The following is a 24238-nucleotide window of genomic DNA, read 5'->3' on the forward strand; positions in this document are numbered from 1 at the left end:
GCAGATAAATTCATACTACATGAGAGGAAAGTGCTGTTTGATTGACAAACACATGTCTCATATAGTCTAAATGTTGTTTTCCCTTTATATTGGTATTTCTTGCAAATTATCCTGATGAGTGCAAGACAAAAAAACTTTGACAAAAGTATCTTTTCTCAGCAATTGTCTTGGTATCTTAACTCGCCATCAGGAAATAGAAATTTTGGCTCAGGCCTAATTCAGTCATCTCATATGCTACCAATCCTGCCCTTGGAGCCTCTATAAAATTCACTTATCTACAGACAGCATGTGGGCTAGTTTTCTTGCATCTGAATTATCATTATGACTGTTATGTAGTGTAAATGAAAACCGCAGTGAGTCAACAAATATTCTAATAAACAATATCTTCCTTACCTTCCATTTGTAACACAGATATCTAACAGATAAGTATATCTGACTGTGTCCATAGTAGGAACTATAATCTCTTGGACTTTAGTTTTCTTATCACCCAGTGCAACAGATTTTATTGTTTCATTCCAGTGGACCCAACGTCCTCTGCCTTTAAACTGATAAAAGCATTGCAAATTCAATAGGAAACAGTACATAGTTCAAAGTAAAAATTATGCTGTGTGTATTAAATTAATTTTATGTCACTTTTCCCAACCATTTCTTTTAGTTTTGTTCACCTCCTCAAAATAAACACATACACATTTTTTAGAGGTGGGTAATCTAACTGTCACCTTTGGATGCCGTTTCAGTTGCCAAGGGAAACAATATACCCCGCTTGCTTAATCAAAACTTCTTTATTTTGAAAACCTATACTAAATCTTCCCTTAAGCTATTCTGCACTATGGAGAAGAATTTTAGCTTTTCTAGTCTTTGAAGTCTTTCATCCCTATTATCATTTTGGTCAAACCCCTCAGTACCCTCTCCCAACAATTAACAAACCACTTAAAGTCTGGGTCCCACAATTGTACACATTAACCCATGTGAGTCTAACCCGTTATTTATAAATGTATGGCATAATTTGTTTGTTTATTTATTCAATGCCTCTAGTGACAAAGACATGTATCCCATAATGTACCAATTATACATTAATGGCACATATTGAGAAACATAGGCTCTTAGATCCTTTCCAAACTGGTGCCACATTGTGTGTATGATAAAGTTCAGGAAGTTTAATTTTTAAAATAGAGGTAAATGGATTTTGGTTTCAGTTCTGTATAGGTATTTGTTTTTAAAGAGATCAGAGAACCATTTGGAAAATCGATCTAATTACATTTCAAAGAAAGCACGTTCCTCAGCAGGTGCCTAACCAGATACCTGTGGGATTATTGATGAAGTATTTACATTGTGCTGTTTATGACATAGAGAAAAGCAAATGATTAGGATACTTGGGGGTTTCTTTTGAGTTCAGTTCAGAAGAATCAGGTTTTCAGTTCAAGAGAACAGTTTGACCACAGCAGAGGGCAGATTAATTTGTGAAATATCCAGTTGTGAGAAATTTAAATCTTGCAATTGTAATAGCCCAAGGTGGAAAATCAGTAAGAGTCAGTTACTTAATGAATTAAACAGTTAAGAAAGGAATGGTATTCTTTTGGAACTGAGAATCTTCTGTTGGAAGAAGGTTGCTTTTTTTTGTTGTTGATTTCTTAAAATTTACTTACATATTGTTTTAGTTTATGGAGTAATAAATTTAAGTTCTTATGTTTAAAGAAGCTTGGCAACCTTGTTTGAACATGCTCAGTATCCAACCACCACGGCACCCAACTGGAAAAATAAAACGTATGATCTTCAAGTCAGTTTTATTCTTGGATCTGATTTGTCTGGTATGACCATCAGCTGGTAATATTTGTATGAGCAGTGTTTGCTCACAGAGCAGAACAACGTAGAGATAGTATGATGCTCCAAAAGAAGTAAGAAGCCAACAAAGTTTCAGTTTCACACCTTCAGCATCTTCTGGAATCAAAGATCTTTCTGTAATAAAAATCCTGGCACCACTTAAAGGCCCTGTGTTCTTATGAACACTTCTAAGGATGGAATGGGTAGAATTACCTGGAATACCCTGAAAACGGAAGTTCTGCTGCTCCTCAGGGAGGAATCTATATTTTCAGCCTCAGGAAGTCAAAGAATCGTAAATTTTAACCTCTGTTGCAATTTGCATTTGGAATCATATTAATTTATGGTATGACAAACTAGACTATGGACAGGTGGCCAAAGGAACTTCATTTTCTTAAACTCCTAGACTATAACATTATTTGTTATGTTTGATGGTAGGAATGTTTACTGAGTGTAAAGTCACTACGTTCATAATACCATTTGTGATAGAAAACCTACATCCATGTCTAACCAAAGTAAAAACTGGATACAAGAATGGTTACTCCAAGGTTCTCCTGTTGAGTAATGGAGTTCAAGTGGGTTAATAACTAATCACAGTATCTGAGCTAACTCAATTTTGATTCCCAATTTATACTTGACTGATCTTAATCATTATGCATCAATGAACATCAATGCCACTGGGTTAAGGGGAAGAAATCAATTACAATTTTTGTTTCTGATCCATATTCAATAAATGAGCAAGAAACATCATATGAGCACCAGATGGTCTCTGCTCTTGACATTTTTAAAGTGAAATAGTCCGCTGATACTATTTTCAAGATAGAAGTAAAGTACCATTAGATGTCCAACATCCATGGAATTAAATCACAGCAAAGGGTCAACATCTTTAAGAGAAGCAATATGAAGGAAAGAAAACTAATAAGAAAAAATATAATAATGGCTACTCATTTAATGCTTGCTACACATGAAATAACTACAAAGACCATGTTAGATTTTCTTTATTTTCAATTAAGTTCTTGATTTGGTTTGAGTTTTCAAAACTGTTGGTTCAAGGAAGAGAAGAAGGCTTACCTCATACATGTAGTCATAGACAAGTCCTTTTTCCTCAAAAAGACATTCCCATTTTCCCACAGAAGCTGGTGGTGGCTCTGTAGATTTTACAGACACAATTTCACGCAAGAATGCATCAAATATTTTTCGACCATCTTTGTCACAGGATGCACCAATTGACCAAATCAACCCAAAGGCAAAGGCAGCCTAGAAATATGATTAAATCAATTTTCATTTTTGAGAAGGAGAAGATTATGAAAAATTAAGAACATTACAAATCCCATTGAGCCTTCTCTGTCATTCAAGTGATTATGACCCATGTTTGACTTCTTCTGTACTTTCTGCCATGTTCCCCCTATCCCTTTGGTTCCCTAGGAGTCCAAAAATCTATCTTTCTCAGTCTTAAAAATATCCAATAATTGAACACTGATAATTTGCTGGGATAGAGAATTCAAAGGCAACTCTTTGAGTGAAGGAATTTCTCATCTTATAAATGATAAACACTTTATCCTGAGTTTGTGTCCCTGTCCCTGGCTAGGAAAAATAACATTCTATTGTCTACTCAGTCAAGCCCTTCCAATTTATAGATTAAAATTTTGTCAATGAATTTAAAGCTCTGACAAAATGTGAAGAGTGGCAGGGGCAGAATGAATGGGGAGCATGGCATGCACCTTCAGTCGGCATAGGCTCATGCATCACTTTTAAAGAAGCAGAAGAACCTGTTACAGTTGTTTTATTATCACAGAGGGCCTCTGAAGAACATGGTGTTATGAGCTATCACCAAACTGCTGCTGATTTGAATGTCATTGGTTGCCCCAAAGTAGGGAGAAAGAAGACTAATAGATGAAGACAAGATTCACACCCCAAATATGTCAATTTTAATCGGTTCCTTCTCAAAACATAATAATAGTAGTAGATCATTGAGTCCTTCAAGTCTGTTCTGCCCCTAAATGAGATTATGCTTGATTTATATCCAGATTCCATTTCCCTACTTCAGACCAATACCACTGACTAACAAAAGTCTACTAATCTCAGATTTAAAATTATTGAACTAGCCATCCTTTGCAAAAAGAAAATATTTCCATTTCTTTTCTGAATGGCCTGGTTTGATGTTACGCCTTAAAGTCTAAACACCTTCTATTAACAGCCATAAAGTCTTGTTCATACAGCCAATGATATGGTGATGCTGATATCGGACCAGAGTGGACAAAGTCATACGATGTTAGGTTATAGTCCAACAGGTTTATTTGAAATCACAAGCTTTTGGCGCGCTGCTCCTTTGTCAGGTGAACTCATCTGATGTCATACTTCTGACATCTGGCCAATGACATACTAGCAAAATTGCCAAGTCTTCAAACAGCTTAATTCCCGCTTCTATTGTTGGTTCCAGGACTTTCTAGTGAACAAAATTGTACAAAGGCTGTTGGGGCTATTTAAATGAGCCAAGGCAGCAAATCCAGTGGTTTTGGGCTGCACCATTGCAGTTCATTATGCATATACAGCTCTGACTAGCACAAAAACGGGGGAGAAAAATGTGCCCTTTTGTTTTCTGGACAACATGAGGCATAAGACCAGAACATTTCGGCTCCAAGAAAAATATTACCACATCCTGTTTGATCCATCAATTCCAAAATCCATGATTTATAATAACCTACATAATAGCTCATCACAATTACATTGCAATAGCTTTGAAGCCAGCAAGGAAGCAACCTCAGGTCACTTACACACAGCATCCAGTTACCACATTTAAAATGGATTTGTAGAGGTCTGAAGTACACCTCCTAAGTATTTTGAGCTAAAGAGAGGATTTAAAAATGTTAGCACCAATTTTCCTCTTGTGAAATTGGAAGTTACTGTAAGGGCATTCATTTGTACCATTATCCATACACGAACGTTCTTGGGATCTGAGTCTTCTGTCAGAATTTCACTGAGAAGCATCTCAAAAAGACGAGTCAACGAAACCACAGTGTTGCTATCAGATGTTGGAACAAGTTCCTGTATATTTGACATGGATATTATATCAGTTAAATTCGTTCATAATATTAATTGATAATAACAAATAGGTCAGTTATACTTTACTGTTTGTCAATACAAATATTTATTTTCTTACAATCCATTTATTATTACTTAGGAGGAATTCTTAACTTATTCTGGGTACCAAAGTTTCTAATATGTCTTACTGACCTAACAGGGCAGATTTCAACACAGGGAACCATGGTCGATGAATGCTCAGGTGACGTGGTTTTCTGCTCAGGACCCTGACTTACTGAATTTCATCATAGCTTAATTTAATTAGCTTTTGTATAATTTTTGCCCAGAGTAATTGTGAAGTGGATGTAAAGCAGTTTGTGATCAACAGGTGACCCTTGCTTTAGGGAAGTGGTGGGGTGATGGTTTCAGGAGGGAAGGGTGGCAGTTGGGTATGGGAGGCCATGAAGGCAAAAAGTTAGGCAAAAAGTTCATATTAAATACACAAAATAGTCTTCACCAGAACAGATCCTTCAGATTTCAAAACACCTGCAGATCTGCTAAAAAGAAAATCACAGCAGCTTCTTTGCTCAGATTCCGGTTTCATTTGCAAAAATTCACAAGGCTTGTACCTGCTTTAAGCTTCATCCACCTACTAAATTCACCATGCAGGAACATTACCAATGTGGCTTTGAAGGAAATTTGCAGTTGGTCTTGATAATCTAGGTGGGAGAAGTCATGGGTTTGAAAGGTGCTGTATAAGGAGGCTGCAATGTCTGTTGTATATGTACAGGTAGCATGTCGGTGATCGAGAAAGTGAACATTTAAAATGGTGGATGGAGTGCTATACAAGTGCAAATTTAACCTGAACTTTCAATAGTTAAAGAAAATCAACATTTATATTTTTATACAAAAGCAAAATATTCCAGAGACTGGGAGCCTAGGATAACAACAGAATATGCTAGAAGTACTTAGCAGGTCAGACAGCATCTATGGAGATACACAGAATGACACCAGACCTTGATGCCATTTCAAGAGAGGTGATTAACGATTTTGTACATATTAAGCTCAGAGAACTTGAAAAGGAGAGTACAATTCTTGCTGTTGCATGTAATGCAGATGTTATATGTTACACAGCAAATTGAAAGTATGGCTTCAGTTAAAAAGACTTCCACGCTGCCATTGTAAACTGTAGGCTGAATCTGACTTCCCAGTTAGTTATTTGTTACATCAATTCAAACGAGTTCCTTTTCAGGTTTGAAAATCTCTACACTCCTCATTCCTACTGGACAAATCATTCAAGTTTAGTTACTTCAAGTAAGTGTTTTGTGACAATTCACCATTCAATTATATTTTGCAATTTTAAAGAATAGTCAACCTTTGTTTACCTTGCACTGCTTGCGAAGGACGTGTAGTGCTGGAGGCACCAGCCAATCAAAAAGATCCTCCAAAAGATTCAGCATGTCTTTATGATGTGATACATTTGTGAGAGTTTTAAGCCAGGATATTACAATAGGCTTCCAGCCCAGTTGGGCTGGCTCCAGATAGATCATACCACAACGACTGACAGTAGCTGGCTAACAATACAATACAAAATCAGTATAAGATGCATAGCAAAGCTGTTTTCTTCTCCTAATATAATTGACTCAATTGATAATAATATTTTAATTCAGTATTTTAAATCAAAAACAATTGGCTACTTTCTATCTTCAGGAGGAAATAAAAGTGCTCTTACTGAGGCTTGGGAAAGATCCATAGCTTCAAAAATTAGGCTCATCTGTTGTGACATTTGAATGATCTCTCCACTCATCAAACATAGCTAGTAAAAAAACAATAATTACTACTATATGATTGTTCAAAAAATCATGATCAATGATAAATAAGATAAATGGAAATTCAAAAAGGACAGTATTCAAGTATAACACACAAAATAGTCCATTAAATATTTCTGAAATGTAAGGTCAGATTTTAATAAGTGCAGAGTTGGAATTGAGACACTTTCAGATAAGAAACAGGCTTGCAGGGTCAATCCAAAATGAACAGTTGACAATTATAATTTCTGGATCTCATCACTATCCTACAATAAGTTCTACGTTATCTAATGATATGTTCACATGTGTGCATCATTGCCCATTACTAATTGACTTGAGAAGGTGGTGGTGATCTTCCTTCTTGAACCTCTGTGGGTGTAGGTGTACACAAAATGCTGTTAGGAAAAGAGTTCCAGGATTTTGAGCAGCCACAGTCAATATAATTTAAAATCAGGATGGTGTGGGGCTTGGAATGCAAGTTCATGTCATAGTATCCCCATGCATTTACTGCCTTTGTCCTTCTAGGTTTGAAAGGTTTCTGCAGAGAAACTTCGGCCATTTGCTGCAATACATCTTGCAGATTGTGCACACTGTTACCACTCTGTGTTAGTGGTGGAGGGACGTCGAGCTTCTCCAGTGTTATTTCAGCTGAGGCAAATGTATTGCATTACATCCCTGTCTTGTGCTTTGACGATGGTGGATAGACTTTGGAGAATCAGAGTATTCCAGAATTCTCAACCACTGATCTGATTTTGTGAGGCATTGGGCAATCGTGGTTAGAGAAGAGATAAACCAAGGCTGGACTGATGTCTGATTTCCTTGTGAGGAACAAAGGATCAGTTCTAATTCTCTAGCTACAAGAAACTGATACATTAAATGGTAAGATCCTGGGGAGGGTTGCCAAACAAAGTGACCTTGGAGTGCAGGTTCATAATTCCTTGAAAGTGGAGTCCCAGATAGACAGGGTAGTCAAGAAGGCATTTGGTATGCTTGCCTTTATTGGTCAGTGCATTGAGTACAGGAGTTCGGATGTCATGTTGCAGCTGTACAGGACAGTGGTTAGGCCACTACATTCAATTCTGGTCTCCCTACTATAGGAAAGATGTCATTAAACTTGAAAGTGTGCAGAAAAATAAATTACAAGGATTGTGCTGGGATTGGAGGGTTTCAGCTATAGGGGGGAGGCTGAAGAAACTGGAGCTATTTTCCTGGAGCATCAGAGGCTGGGGTGGGGGGGAGGGGAACTTTATAAGGGTTTATAAAATCATGAAGTTGAATGGATAGGTTGAATAGCCAAGTTATTTTCCTAGGGTAGGGGAGTCCAAAAAACTAGAAGGCATAGGTTTAAGGTGAGAGGGGAAAGATTTAAAAAGGACCTAAGGGAAACCTTTTCACACACAGGATGGTGTGTGCATGGAATGAGCTGCCAGAGGAAGTGGTGGAAGCTGGTACAATTACAACATTTAAAAGGCACCTGGATGGGTACATGAATAGAAGGATTTAGAGGGATGTGAACCAAGTGTTGGCAAATGGGACTAGACTAATATAGAATATGTGTATGGAATGAGCTGCCAGAGGATGTGGTGGAGGCTGGTACAATTACAACATTTAAGAGGCATTTGGATGGGTATATGAATAGGAAGGGATATGGGCTGGGTGCTGGCAGATAGGACTAGATTGGGTTGGGATATCTGGTCGGTATGGACAGGTTGGACCGAAGGGTCTGTTTCCATGTTGTACATCTCTATGACTCTATGTCTCTAATATCTGGTTGGTATGGACAAGTTGGAATGAAGGGTTTGTTTCCATGCTGGTCATCTCTATGACTCTATGACTCTTGCAAATATCTAGTTTCATTGTTCCTAGTTTTCAGAAAGTAACTTTTAACTTTGGTATGGATGTTTTTAAACACAGATTAATAGAAACCCCTGGTTAATAATATTAAACAGCCTTTATGTAAATGTAAAACAAACATGCCTGAATTAATTACATTTAAAATGTTAACTTCTATTTAGTCAATATGGTCATAGTTGATGCTGCAATCCTTAAATAATGGATAGTCATCTTTAAGTTGTGGGTGGTGTCATGTGTTCTACAATTTTTCTGTACGGGATTTAAAATATTCCTTTCTCAATGGAAAGGAAAAAAAATGCTAAAACAAAGATTTTTTTTTTGTGGACCCAGCAGATCTGAAGAGAGGGTAATAATACCCATCAGAGATATGTGAGTCACAAAATCATTTGAAACATGACACCATTTTAGAAGCATGCTGTCTATTGTAACCTATTAGTATAATGTTAGGTAAACACTCACATGCCTGCAGAATGCAACGTTTATACAGCTAGCTGAAATTAGCATCTGTTGAATTCTTCAATACCACAATATGTTTGCCAAGTGTTTTGTGTTTTGAGAGGTTATATATGCATTCCCATTTCAGATAAACAACTTGCTGGATGAAAACTCATACCATGAGTTTTGGTGGTCATCCAAAAAGACTCCAATTTATTGGTGATAGATATCTGGAAAACTAATTGAAAACTAACCAGACAACAACTGTTGACAACAAAGAATTTGGATAGATGGACAGTTTTTTATCCTTGAAGTGCATCAGTTTCTACAAATACAATAAGTAGGGAATGAACCATCAAAAAAAGAGCTAATTTCTTTTGATTCACAAAATGTTCTTTCAAAAGATATTTTTGAGACTGTCATAGTTAAAAGGAAGGAATAAATAAAAAGGTTGCAGTGCACGTCTGAGTTGGAACATGAAGCCAGTAAGTGCCATAGAGAAATGAGAAGCTGAGTAAAGCTGTGTTCCTGATAGTTGAAACATGGGAAACAGTTTTTCATAAAAGCAGCTACAACATATTTGTTCTTAAAGAAGAAACAGTTTTTTAATGCATGCTGACATAAAATTAGGGACACACAGCTTAAGGTGAATGACGTGTAATCATGGATAGCTGAAATCTCAGTATGGACTTGGCATCTAGTGATACTATTACTGAAATACAACTCTTCAAACAGTGTTTGCAATTCTATTCAATAGATCAAGTAATAGATGATCTCAGGGAAAGAGCTTTAAATATCATTCTTGCCATTAAAAAGAAAGAGTGGGCTCACAGAATTGTCACAGCCACTCATTGCTTAGACAAACAGAAAGATCTAGAAAAAACTGAAAAGTTCAGGGAGACAAGTTGAAGGTAAGAATTGACTTCCAGATTAATACATTCCAACTCATGTCATACAGACAATAACTCCAAAAATCCATTGACCAGTTTGTTAGAAGATGCCACAGCAGCCAAAGGCATGGCTATGACTTTGTCTAAAAGAACTGTCAGATAGGCTTATTGAGACAGTTATCATATCTAAACAAATTAAAGCATTTAGGAGTAAGAGAAAGGACCAAACCACTGACACATTACTTGAAGATGAATGCAAATATGGCAAGCCATCAATAATTACATGTTTTCAGTGCAGCTAATGTTACTACCATGGTCCATAAAATGCACCAAACTAACAAAATTGGCATCAGGTGCAGTTTGTCACATCTACCCAAAAGCCGTTCAGCTTTTCTTGCTATCTGTTGCACCAAAGCACATTGGGCATACATATGCACAAAATCTGGTTCCAAAAGTCAGACTCCCGGATAAAACATAGATAACCAACAAAATGCTACAGCATCACACACTGTTAGTAATGAAAATGTTATGAAGGTGGACAAACACATAAATGATATTCTGAGTTAACCAAGCAAAAAGAAAATTTCAGAAAAAGACCAAGCTTCTAAACATCACACACCATGTCAATGGCATATGACAATCAAAACATTTATAAGCATTAATACCATATGTCCTGAAAATGCAAGGCAGCACACACTGAAAGCTAAAAATTGACACAGGAGCTAGTGCTAATATATTACCACTACTCATCCTGAAATACATGTACTTCAGCAAATGGTACCCCATTTAGCCTATGAGAGACAGTCTCACAACATAGAAGGGATCATCAATTCAGTGCTTTGCAGAATTACATTGCATGCTAATACGCAAGATTATTTTGGCTTCCTGAATTCTTTTACCTGGTAGAAATCAACTATTAGACAATTAGTCCAGAGACCCAGGTAATATTCAAATCCTGTAATGGAGTTTGAACTCATTAAAAATATCTAGTTTAAGAGTTTAATTATGATCACAAAACCAATGTTGATTGTTGGAAAAACCTATCCAGTGATGTCTGCTAGGGAAGCAAACTACCATCCTTCCCTAGTCTGGCCTACATGTCACTCCAAATCCACAGAAAGTTCTCCTTCTCATTGATGAAGAATTTCATTGTCCTCCACAAAGAATGGCTGAGAGATTTATTCAAGAAGGACATCCCTATCTGTAACAATATAACCATTTGATTCTCTCAAACAGATTCCATCAGCAAAATCCTACCCAAGAAAAAGTATAATTCTTGAGATGGATGCCTCACAAAATGATGTAGACATGTCTTTTGCAAGACTTAAAATCTATTGCCCTTGTTTTGAAAAAAACCCTCCATCTCCATAAGCCAAATATTCTACATAGAGTTTGAGATATTAGCTCTGGTCGTTGGCATTGTACTATTCCTCCACATACTTATTTGACAAAAAATCAACATGGAAACAGATCATGGTCCACTAGAAATGAGTACCCTATCATGTTTTTAGCATCTTCTTCCAAAGCGCAAAAGTATGAACTATGGAATGAAACTTAAGCTAGGAACCAAAATGATTACATCAGGCATATTGAACAAATTGCCCAATCCCCACCAAGACCAAGACATTCAACTTGATCTGCACATTGATGGTCTAGATTACAAAGTTTGAGACATTCTCAAAATTTATGAGAGCCAATAGCCAACCATCAGCAACTGCCAAAAATGACCAATTAAGTTTGCAAAAGATAATTATCTACCTGAAGTTGTAAAGAAGTTACAAAGAAAATTTATTCACTTTGGGCATATAGAGATAAACTGTATATTATGGAAAATCATTTTCAAGAGCAAGCAAATACCAAAAACATTATGCTAAGATATCATGCCCATGTTACACATCGAGAACACATGGGCATTCAGCACATAAACAGCAAGCACATGAATTTTTGTACCTGCCAATGATAAGTCAAGATATTCAATGATTCATAAATGTATGTGAGGCATGCAAATACATCAATCCCAGGAGTGGGAAGAGTTTCTACAGCCACAAGAGGTTCTATATATTCCTTGGATTAAAGTAGCAATAGACTATTCACAGCACCTAGGGAAGACTGCATGCTTCTGACAGATTACTTTTCTAACTTTCCCATTGTTAAATGACATAGCAACATAAAAAGTGTGACCACCATTGACACAATGAGCAATATTTTCATTTTGTTTGGTTTCCCAGAATGAATAGTGTTTGACAATGGATTCGGACATACTGGTTAATGATTTCAAAATGTGCACTCATTGGGGAGTCACCCATACCAATTATCACCTCACTGTTTACATTCAAACCATTTTGTTGATTGTATGGTGCACACTATCAAATCAATGATCATTGCATGTTGAGCAACGAAGCAAGATTTCTTATTTGCCTTGCTGCAGTTTAAAGCAAAACCAAGGCAGAAAGGTTTACCATGCCCAGCACAATTTATGCTTGAAATGCAAATGCAAATTATCTTGTCCATAGTTGTTTCTGAGACACAGATATTCTTCTTCAAAGACAGAGGAGAATGGATAAGATACACAATGAGTGAGTAGGTACAGGACTACTACAACTGCACAGTAAGTATAGAGTACAAATTAGAAATGCAAATACAAGTATTTTCCTACTGGCAAAGCTTTCTAGAATGTAGTCAACCCAGATTATACAGTGTCATTTTATTGATTATGATGCTACATTGCGAAGGAACAGAAGTCAACTCAGATTAATGAACAACACACCAATCATGCATGAAAAGTGAGGAAGAATACACAGATGATGACAATTAATGCAGTCATGGTCAGTGAAAACCAGCAGCAAATCAACAAAGTTGTCAAGAAAGTGCAACAGAAAAGAATGTATAAAAGAAAAACTGAAGGTGCTGGAAATTCAAAACAAAAATATAAATTATTGGGAGAAACTCAGCAGATCTGACAGCATTGGCGGAGAAAAAGCAGAGTTAACTTTACGGGTTCAATGTCCCTTTTTCAAAATAGTATGTACTTCTCAGCGTGTTTACAATCGGGCAATGTTGTCAAATGTCCAAAGTATTACATTGAAGTTTGAAGTATTAATCATGTAAACTGTTTATTATTATTAAGTTGACAACGCTACCAAGCATTTGGGATTTGGCTTTGTGATTTGGAAAAAAGGAATGTTGTATTATATCTCATGGTCAGTATGCCATTGTACTTTTAAGAGAGATCTCATCAGATCATCACTGTACCATAGCATATGACCATAGCATATGACCTGAGGGTGTAACAGACTCATACTCACTCCATCTGGCCTTGGATCACTTCAAGTATGCTTCTCTTTTCTAACCTATTACCTTAATGTTAGCAGAGAAACTAATGTGTTTTCAGAACATAAAATTTGAACATAAATAGTTAGCCGTAAATAAATGTATGTTAGATTCTTGAATACAATGATATCTCTGTCCAGTTTCTTGTGTTGTAATGGTTAACGTAAACATTACCACATCAGGCAAAACACACTGTTGGAAGCAAACTCACACCAAATGGGATCACAACAGCACTACAAAAGTTTTGAAAAGCTTACTTTTGTGATTGTTTTCTCCCCGTAAGTCTTTTGCAACAGATTTTCCTGGTATGGTCCCACTTTGTATTGTTGGCATTAGAATTGCTGCAGAATCCGTATTGCTAGTTTGGGCCTGGCCTGTGAAAACTTATGAGTTCTCACTGGCTTTTAGCAAGCAATTCCAATGCCTTTGAAACCTAAAATAGCTACTTGCAAGAGTGAAGTGCAAACAGAGATGGATGAGCTCTATTTATTATAACCTTTGCCTATTTCATTCTTAGACAGTTCAAGAGATTACATTTGCTAAACATTTTCATTCATTTCATAGAAACCTTCAACTTCTCTGTATTTCACAATAGTCCTTCAACTTTTTTTGTCAATTTAACAATGTCAAGGAATTTTGTGTAACTAAATCCCTATATGTCTTGCTGCTTCCTATTTCTGTAACATCCTCTAGTCCCCAACTATTTGAGAATTCTAAATTTCTCCAACTTTGTTCATCGCTCCCTTCACACCACTATTAGTGACTATGCCTTTAGCCAAGTAGATCCTTTGCTCTGGATTTTACCTCTAAACTATTCTACTTCCACCTCCTTTAATTCTTCTTCTAGTCAGCTATTATTAACTGGTTTGGTTTAGCATCATTTTTTCTAATTATATAGCTATAAAGTGTCTTAGGATCTATTTCTACTTCAACATTCTACATCAATGCAAGTAATTGTTCATACTGTTGAAATGGAAATATTCTGTGGATATCAGATTTAATTTGGATCTATCAGCCTTTAGTTAAAACATTTAAATCATAAAAAATATTTAATACATGGAAGATCTGAATGTGTATTTTGGATGAAAAACTGATTTACCTTCTTGTTATCATCCAGAACTGTGTTCATGCTTTCAATCCAAAGGGTATCAATAGGCCCATCAAATATCACCCATTTACGATCTGGAGTGTCTGCAGAAGCAAATTCTCGGAAAGTATTTGCAACAATGCCATCAGTCCACTGTAAGTGTTAGAAAAGTAAAATCCAATGAAGATCAGTCATAAACTTAAATCTGTTAATTTGCTAACTTACAGGCAAAACTATTCTAGTTACAGATATTAATTAATTTGGATTCTATTTTCATTCATCTCAACATTTGACTCATATCATTATTTTCAATGTTGCTGACATAGTTAAGTGAAGGCCAAGTACCTTTCCCAGAGAGCAAAATGTGTTTGTGATCACCTTGAGAATTTCTAGGATGTTAGGTCATAGTAAGAAGCTTCTAAATATGTAATACTCCCTTCTTATTGCCTAATGTCACATAACTTTTGGAAACAAAATCTTGGAATTCACAAAATATGTTGATCTTGTTTAGATAGACTTGACCTAAATCTGATAAATGCCCACTTGATAAGATTTTGAATAAATAAAGGTTTTAAAATTATGCTTTCAAAAACACAGTCCCCTCATGGGAAATGTACATGTCAGGTACTAGTGACACTCCTGAACATGTTAACCTATGCATACTCCCAAAACCAAAATAAATTGCTGACTCCTCATTTGTTTGTTTTGCAAATTACAGAACTCAATCCCAATATAACAATCAACTAGATGAACAGATTTTAATTCCTGACCTGTTGACTGATTTAGGAAACTCTGCAATAAGAAATATTTCTAATATTTAGTGAACATCCAGTAATGGGAACAAAAAAAATTGAAAAAGAAAAGTTAAGATCATTACAAATGCATTTAGGACAGTTAGCCATTACTTTAAAATGTATTTTTTGTTCTTGTTTTCCAAACCTGGATGCAGGTAAGGTGCCTTACATAAATCGTCAGTTTCCAAAGTCTTCCACCTACCTCGTGTGAAACTAGATCAAATTGTCCAAATAGCTGGCCCATGGTAATTGATTTAGGGTTTACAGTACGATAAATAACCTTTTCCTCCTCATTCAAACCACGCTCATTCATAAGTGTCAGAGTGTCTGCCAACACATGCAAAATCTTGGTCTTTCCAGCAAAAGGCTCCCCAACAAGCATGAATCTGTTCAATGAAAATAACAGATATAAGCTGACAGTTTGGTTTGCAATATATTATACATATTCCCAATTTTCTTGTTTTTTGGGATCTTGTTTTCAATTTCAGCTTTTAAATAGTCAAGTCATCAAATTAACTGATCCTCATCTTGTTATTTATTTTAACAAGAAACCTTTCAAAACATGTTTAATCTTTGTAAATGAATTTAAGGCTTTAGGGCAATAATTTTACAAAAATAATTCAATTGTTTGTCACCAGAACCATGGTCCATATTCCAGCGAGCACAATGTGGGAGAGGGGGTAAGGTAAACTAATCCACAGATGATTGCAAGATGAGCCAAACAATTTAATTGGTTGGAAGTGAGAGAGTACTATTGGTTGGATACCAAAAAGGCAGCTCCTCTTAAAGGGTTGAAGCTTACTTGTTTTAAAAGGTAAGATAAAAATCACTGCCACGTTTCCCTTTCTCTTTCAGGACAAGGTGGTGCACAACGGTGAATAACACCACCTAATCAGGGGTGGGAGATGACCATCATTGGAATGGACAGATATGTGGTGTGACTTAAATCATGGAAGATGATGATGGTTTGTTCCTACTTAAATCGATACCTGCCCACATCCACAATTTCCTCTGATATACAAGCTACGAGTTGTATAGACCTGGATCTCTTGCTTATTCTTTTTTCTCACTCTTGTGTGTTTCTCTTTTCAGATACCAAAAACTGCAATGTGGCTTAGCAGTAGAATGACAGCATGAAGTCCAAAAGCGGCAGGAAACTGATGGTGATAAAATTCAGTTGCGCGATCTTTCATTTGCAGGCACCAGCCCAGATATTGGCATGGCATATTCTTTAGTGCACACAATTAAGTTGGGATCTGTAAGTAGTTTATTTTGAGACATGTAACCTGTATTGACATGGGAGGTGGGATCACATGGGTCCAGCAGCCTGGAGAGCAAGGTTTCACATAAGTTTTCCGACAGAATGTAGAGATTGTAACGGGTTCAGCCAGATGGACCTCATCAAATATGAGTAATTGATTGGATTAGATTAACAGACCCAATCAGGAAGCCCTGGCTGACAGATATGAACAGGAGTATCAGAAGTTCTGTTCAGGCTGACGGCTGACTCTGAGAAGCTGGATCAGTGTCAATGGCTTTCCGCATGTAAATAATGGGAGACTTGGTGACAGGATACTGACCTCTTTAGACTAATTTTACTGGCTCCAAGAGAAAAGCATGCTTCTGATACAATTCACTGGCAACAGTTGTCATTGAGTTGGTGCAAGAATTTCTGGCTTCACGCTGTTATTTGGGAAATTTCACTCATTTAATTCTGCTGTTGAAGACTGGGCCCAATATTTTCTGGGCAAATGACATTGGATCAGATGAAAAGCAATGAGGAATTCCCCTGACAGCTTGTGGACCTGCAGCTTTTTTGGTTATTAGGAGCCTAAATTTCTTGAGTCACCAGATGCTAAAACCTTTCGAGAGTTTATGGATTTAATTAAGGAATACTAAAACCCAGGCCTCCTCTCTTTCTGAGATGCTATTGGTTTTACTTGGCAATTCGAGAATCCATATTGGGATTGTTGACTAGGTAAGATAACTGTTAGAGGCACATATCTTTGGTTTAACCCTTAATGAGGTGCTGAAAGACAGTTTGGTATGTGGGACTAATGATGTAACCATGCAAAAATGCCTACAGGCTGCAGCCCAACTGGACTTCAAACAGGCACTACAACTGGTTTTCTCATTAGAAAATACAGCATTCACATTTTTGGACCATTGGAATCTCTTTTGGGGTAGAAGTGACCTGTACAAGAAGGATGGATTGCACTTAAATTGGAAGGGGACTAACATACTGGCAGGGAAATTTGCTAGAACTGCTTGGGAGGATTTAAACTAGTAAGGTGGGGGGGGGGGGGTTGGGATCCAGGGAGAAGTGAGGAAAGAGATCAATCTGAGACAGGTACAGCAGAGAACAGAAGTGAGTCAAACAAACAGGGCAGGCAGGGACGAGGTAGGACTAATAAATTAAACTGCATTTATTTCAATGCAAGGGGCCTAACAGGGAAGGCAGATGAACTCAGGGCATGGTTAGGAACATGGGACTGGGATATCATAGCAATTACGGAAACATGGCTCAGGGATGGGCAGGACTGGAAGCTTAATGTTCCAGGATACAAATGCTACAGGAAGGATAGAAAGGGAGGAGGGGGAGTGGCATTTTTGATAAAGGATAGCATTACAGCTGTGTTGAAGGAGGATATTCCCAGAAATACATCCAGGGAAGTTATTTGGGTGGGACTGAGAAATAAGAAAGGGATGATCACCTTATTGGGATTCTTTTGTAAACCCCCCAATAGTCAGAGGGAAATTGAGAAACAAACTTGTAAGGAGCTCTCAGCTATCTGTAAGAATAATAGGGTAGTTATGGTAGGGGATTTTAACTTTCCAAACATAGATTGGGACTACCATAGTGTTAAAGGATAAGATGGAGAGGAATTTATTAAGTGTGTACAAGACAACTTTCTGATTCAGTATGTGGATGTACCTATGAGAGAAAGTGCAAAACGTGACCTACTCTTGGGAAACAAGGCTGGACAGGTGACTGAGATGTCAGTGGGGGAGCACTTTGGAGCCAGCGACCATAATTCTACTCGTTTTAAAATAGTGATGGAAAAGGATAGACCAGATCTAAAAGTTGAAGTTCTAAATTGGAGAAAGGCCAATTTTGACGGTATTAGGCAAGAACTTTCGAAAGCTGATTGGGGACAGATGTTCGCAGGTAAAGGGACGGCTGGAATATGGGAAGCCTTCAGAAATGAGATAACAAGAATCCAGAGAAAGTATATTCCTGTCAGGGTGAAAGGGAAGGCTGGGAGGTATAGGGAATGCTGGATGACTAAAGAAATTGAGGATTTGGTTTAGAAAAAGAAGGAAGCATATGTCAGGTATAGACAGAATAGATCGAGCGAATCCTTAAAAGAGTGTAAAGAAAGTAGGAGTATACTTAAGAGGGAAATCAGGAAGGCAAAATGGGGACATGAGATAGCTTTGGCAAATAGAATTAAGGAGAATCCAAAGGGTTTTTACAAATATGCTAAGGACAAAAGGGTAACTAGAGAGAGAATAGGGTCCCTCAAAGATCAGCAAGGTGGCCTTTGTGTGGAGCCACAGAAAATGAGGGAGATACTAAGTGAATATTTTGCATCAGTATTTACTGTGGAAAATGATATGGAAGATATAGACTGTTGGGAAATAGATGGTGACATCTTGCAAAATGCCCAGATTACAGAGGAGGAAGTGCTGGATGTCTTGAAACGGTTAAAAGTGGATAAATCCCCAGGACCTGATCAGGTGTACCTGAGAACTCTGTGGGAAGCTAGAGAAGTGATTGCTGGGCCTCTTGCTGAGATATTTGTATCATCGATAGTGACAGGTGAGGTGCCGGAAGACTGGAGGTTGGCAAACATGGTGCCACTGTTTAAGAAGGGCGGTAAAGACAAGCCAGAGAACTATAGACCGGTGAGCCTGACCTCAGTGGTGGGCAAGTTGTTGGAGGGAATCCTGAGGGACAGGATGTACATGTATTTGGAAAGGCAAGGACTGATTTAGGATAGTCAACATGGCTTTGTGCATGGGAAATCACGTCTCACAAACTTGATTGAGTTTTTTGAAGAAGTAACAAAGAAGATTGATGAGGGCAGAGCAGTAGATGTGATCTATATAGACTTCAGTAAGGCGTTTGATAAGGTTCCCCATATGAGACTGATTAGCAAGGTTCGATCTCATGGAATACAGGGAGAACTAGCCATTTGGATACAGAACTGGCTCAAAGGTAGAAGATGGAGGGTGGTGATGGAGGGCTGTTTTTCAGACTGGAGGCCTGTGACCAGTGGAGTGCCACAAGGATCGGTGCTGGGCCCTCTACTTCTTGTCATTTACATAAATGATTTGGATGCAAGCATAAGAGGTACAGTTAGTAAGTTTGCTGATGACACCAAAATTGGAGGTGTAGTGAACAGCGAAGAGGGTTCCCTCCGATTACAACAGGATTTTGACCAGATAGGCCAATGGGCTGAGAAGTGGCAGATGGAGTTTAATTCAGATAAATGTGAGGTGCTGCATTTTGGGAAAGCAAATCTTAGCAGGACTTATACGCTTAATGGTAAGGTCCTAGGGAGTGTTGTTGAACAAAGAGACCTTGGAGTGCAGGTTCATAGCTCCTTGAAGATGAAGTCTCAGGTAGATAGGATAGTGAAGAAGGCATTTGGTATGCTTTCCTTTATTGGTCAGAGTATTGGGAGGTCATTTTTGCGGCTGTACAGGACATTGGTCAGGCCACTGTTGGAATATTGCGTGCAATTCTGGTCTCCTTCCTATTGGAAAGATGTTGTGAAACTTGAAAGTGTTCAGGAAAGATTTACGAGGATGTTGCCAGGGTTGGAGGATCTGAGCTACAGGGAGAGACTGAACAGGCTGGGGCTGTTTTCCCTGGAGTGTCAGAGGCTGAGGGGTGACCTTATAGAGGTTTACAAAATTATGAGGGGCATGGATAGGATAAGTATACAAAGTCTTTTCCCTGGGATCGGGGAGTCCAGAACTAGAGGGCAGAGGTTTAGGGTGAGAGGGGAAAGATATAAAAGAGACCTAAGGGGCAACTTTTTCACACAGAGGGTGGTACGTGTATGAAATGAGCTGCCAGAGGATGTGGTGGAGGCTGGTACAATTGCAACATTTAAGAGGTCTTTGGATGGGTATATGAATAGGAAGGGTTTGGAGGGATATGGGCCAGGTGCTGGCAGGTAGGGATGTTTAGGTTGGGATATCTGGTCTGCATGGATGGGTTGGACCGAAGGGTGTGTTTCCATGCTGTACATCTCTATGACTCTATGACTCTAAATGGACCATATGAGGTGCAGGGTTTATGATGGAAGTGGATCCCGCCAGTCCAACCAGTTTGCGGAACACCACTTGAATGAAGGCCATTACATAGTCTGACTCAGAACATATCCTGAACACAGGCACTCTAGGTCAGCCCACAGTAAAACCGCAAAAGAAAGCTAATCCTCGACCAAACGGTTAACATTTTCTTCAGGATCTGGGCAGGCAAGCCAAGATTATACTTGCTGCTGGCTCGCTGACTTGAAATAGCAGAAGCGTCCCACTAGACCTATATAGACAAGAAAACTCATAGTCCAGTATCCAGGAGAGTTCTAAAGGAGGTCGATGCTAGCGTAGCCAATTCAGTGAACGCAGAACAAGTCTTTAACAAAATTCACTCTGGACTCCCAGCCTTAGGTTTGTGCACAGCCTTGGCTAGACTGAGAACCTATACCAGGGAACCTTTACAGGTTAAGGGTACAACTTCAAATTTGGTCTCATATGAGAAGCAGGTGGTCCAGTTACCACTGATTATAGAAAAATTCTCGGGACCAAGCTTGAGGTGGTGAAATTGATAAAGATTCACCTAGATTGGCTCAACATTTTTCGATTAGAAAATGACTGCCTGAGTGATGTCCTAATTAAGTACCTGGATGTTTTTCAGGATCGTCTAGGGGCTATCAAATGAGCAAAGGCCATCTTGGATGTTGACTAGGTAGCAATTCTACAATTGTGCAAGACCTGCCCAGTTCCATTTGTCTTACAGGCAAAAGTAGATGCAGAAATCTGAAGGCTGAAAAGTGAAAGATTCATCAAACCAGTCCATTTGCAGAATGCGCAGCACTAGTTGGACCGATTGTGAAACCTTACAAGCCAGTTCACCTTTGTGGGGATTTTAAACAAATGGTAAACTGCTTTATGTAGCTGGCTAAATACCCAAGTTCTTGCACAGAGGATTTGTTTGCCATAAAATTTATATGGCAGGGGGTCTGTATGTTACGAAGTTGGACATGAGCCATGCAAACTAACAATTGCAGTTAGATGAGATTTCCCAGAAATATGCAACAATTAACTGTTAAGGGTTTATATCCATATATGAGTCTGCATTTAGGGGTATCACCAGCCTGTGCAATTTTTCAGCAGACGACGGAGAACATTTTACAAGATCTACCTCAGGTCGCTATTTTTCTTGATGATGTGCAAATAACAGGGAAGACCGGTAAGGAGCACTTAGAGAATTTGAACATAGTTCTTAGATGTTTCTCCCAGGTGGGTGTACACCTTGGACGAGAAGAATATGTGTTCCAGGCACTCCTAGTGACCGACTTGGACTACAGGGTCATCAAGTCTGGGCTATAACCATTGGAAGAAAAAGTGAAGGTGATCAAAGATGCCCGGCTCCCACATCTGTACCAGAGTTTTGACCTTTCCTTGGGCTGGTGAATATTTATGGAAAGTTCATACATACTTGACCTCCATCCTGGCACCTTTGCATCAACTCCTAGAAATGGGTCAGCCTTGGAAATGGTCACGTAGCCAAGCTATAGTTTTCATGGAAGTGAAGAAACATTCCCTAAGTTCAAATCATTCTAGTATAACATGACATTTGTGTTCCTCTGAAACCTTGTGCTATAGAAAATCACGCTGTGGAAATCCACAATAGAAAATCGTGCTGTAGAAGATCGCTAATGGAAAACGCTATACCCATTCAGTAGAACATTTGTGTATTCCAAATAAAGTCCACAACTGTCAATCACATCATAGCCAATTTGCGCTGATGAAGCACGCGTTGTAACAGAACGACCTATTGTTGGCTAACTATGATCCCAAGCGAGACCCTGTATTGATATGCGATGCCTCCCAGTACAGCATCAGTATAGTATTAGTTCATAGGTAGCTCAATGGAGAGGAATGCCCAAAGCATATGCATCCAGGACTTTGGCTAAGGCAAAGCACAAATGTGCCCAGAGAGGGAAGGTTTGACGGTCACATCTGGAATCAGGATGTTCCATCAATATCTTTATGGATGTAAATTTGTAAATATAATGGACCACAAACCCCTTCCAAGACTACCTAAAGAGGGCAAGGCACTACTGCCTATAGCTTCAGGCTGATTTCAGAAGTGGGTTTTAAAACTAAGAGTGTATAATTACAGGTTGGAACACCATCTAGAAGGCTATGTAGAAAATATGGATACACTGAGCCACCACCAGATACACCGACAATGGTAAATTTTCTGGACACACTTCTAGTCACAGCTGACTATATCCTACTTTGTATGCAGGATTTATACAGTCAAGGAGAGGGCCCACATAGCGTTATCAAACAGAGAGACCAAGAGGTTCAGGTACATACTTCTTTTACAGAGGTGTCAAAGGTAGACAGGGTGGTTAAAAAAGCATCTAGCACGCTTGCCTTTTTTGATCAGACCTTTGAGCATAGGAATTGGAATGTCATGTTGAGGTTGTACAGGATATTGATTAGACCACTTTTGGGGTGCTGTGTACAGTTCTAGTTGCCCTACTATTGGAAGAATATTAAGTTGAAGAAGGTTTAGAAAAGACTTACCAGGATATTGCCAGGAATGGACGGTTTGATTATAAGGAGAGGCTGGATGGCTGGAGTCTATCACTGAACCATAGGAGGTTGAGGGGTGACCTTATAGATGTTTATAAAGTCATGAGGGGCATGGATAGGTGAACAGTAAAGGTCTTTTCCCTTGGGTGCAGGATTTCAAGACTAAGGAGCATACTTTTAATCTGAGAGGAGAGAGAGTTAAAAAGCACGCGAGAGCAATTCTTCTAAACAGAGATTGGTTCGTTATGTGGAATGAACTTCTAGAGAAAGTGGTGGATACAGGTATAGTTAATATGTCTAAAACACATTTAGGTATGTGCATGGATAAGAAAAGTTTGGAGGGATGTGGACCAAGTGCATACAGGTGGGACTAGTTTAGTTTGGGATTATGGTCGGCGTGGATTGGTTGGATGGAAGGGTTTTGTTTCCTTGCTATATGAATCTATGACTCCATAACTTGACCTTGCCAATGCTGTTTCCATCCCACGATACAATATGTGAATTTTCAGGAGGAGAACACAAACACACATAATGATTCATCATTGCTGTTGTCCCCTTGCCTTCGTATGTTTGAGTATGCTTTTTCTCTTTAATTTTTTTTTAGATTAGAGTAGATTACTTACAGTGTGGAAACAAGCCCTTCGGCCCAACAAGTCCACACCCGCCGAAGCGCAACCCACCCAGAGGCATTCCCCTACATTTACCCCTTCACCTAACACTATGGGCAGTTTAGCATGGTCAATTCACCTAATCTGCACATTTTTGGACTGTGGGAGGAAACCGGAGCACCCAGAGGAAACCCACGCAGACACAGGGAAATGTGCAAACTCCACACAGTCAGTCAGTTGCCTGACTAATCTTTTTTAACTATTCAGTTTTTATTTCCTCTTCAGTGATCACCAAATTAGAAGTTGTTCGCCATGAAAGGTACAGTATAAATGTAAATTGTAATTGTGTTACATATAACATAACAAATGATTGTTAATTTTGCTTTTCAGGAGTTACCATGAATATCAAAATGTGCTCAGAAATTATTTAAATTATTTTACATAAAGCTGAAACACTCTTTTTATTCTCACTCACCCGTGTCTCACAATCATCATTTCATAGGTTTGGATCATTTTATCCAGGAAAGGCTTCACTGGCTGGATACTCTGTCTATTGCAGCATTCAATAGTACACTCAAGAAAAAGCTACATTGTTTAAAAAAAAACAAGAGTTAATCTACCTACCAAAGGTAAAGAATGTGAGGACAGAAAAGATAGTAAAGGAGCGGAAGTAACTTTTCAAAAATATAGAGACAGTAGGAAGGATCCCAAGTTAAAGGAAACAATATTCTAAAGGATTTTCTCATGG

General features: G+C 38.3%; 1 protein-coding gene across 1 annotated transcript in view; it reads right to left on the reverse strand.

The window, feature by feature from the left end:
- Positions 1-24238, reverse strand: part of dnah12 (dynein, axonemal, heavy chain 12) — a 278731-nt gene that overhangs the window by 123945 nt on the left and 130548 nt on the right. The window contains exons 30-37 of the mRNA XM_072582341.1: positions 23966-24075; positions 15240-15423; positions 14256-14396; positions 6572-6655; positions 6225-6413; positions 4744-4863; positions 2890-3075; positions 394-545 (exon numbers count right to left, since the gene is read on the reverse strand). Of these exons, the coding sequence (XP_072438442.1) occupies positions 394-545; positions 2890-3075; positions 4744-4863; positions 6225-6413; positions 6572-6655; positions 14256-14396; positions 15240-15423; positions 23966-24075 (1166 nt within the window). The remainder of the gene's footprint in view (positions 1-393; positions 546-2889; positions 3076-4743; positions 4864-6224; positions 6414-6571; positions 6656-14255; positions 14397-15239; positions 15424-23965; positions 24076-24238) is intronic.

This window comes from Chiloscyllium punctatum, chromosome 12 (assembly GCF_047496795.1).
Source record: "Chiloscyllium punctatum isolate Juve2018m chromosome 12, sChiPun1.3, whole genome shotgun sequence".
Lineage (NCBI taxonomy): Eukaryota > Metazoa > Chordata > Chondrichthyes > Orectolobiformes > Hemiscylliidae > Chiloscyllium > Chiloscyllium punctatum.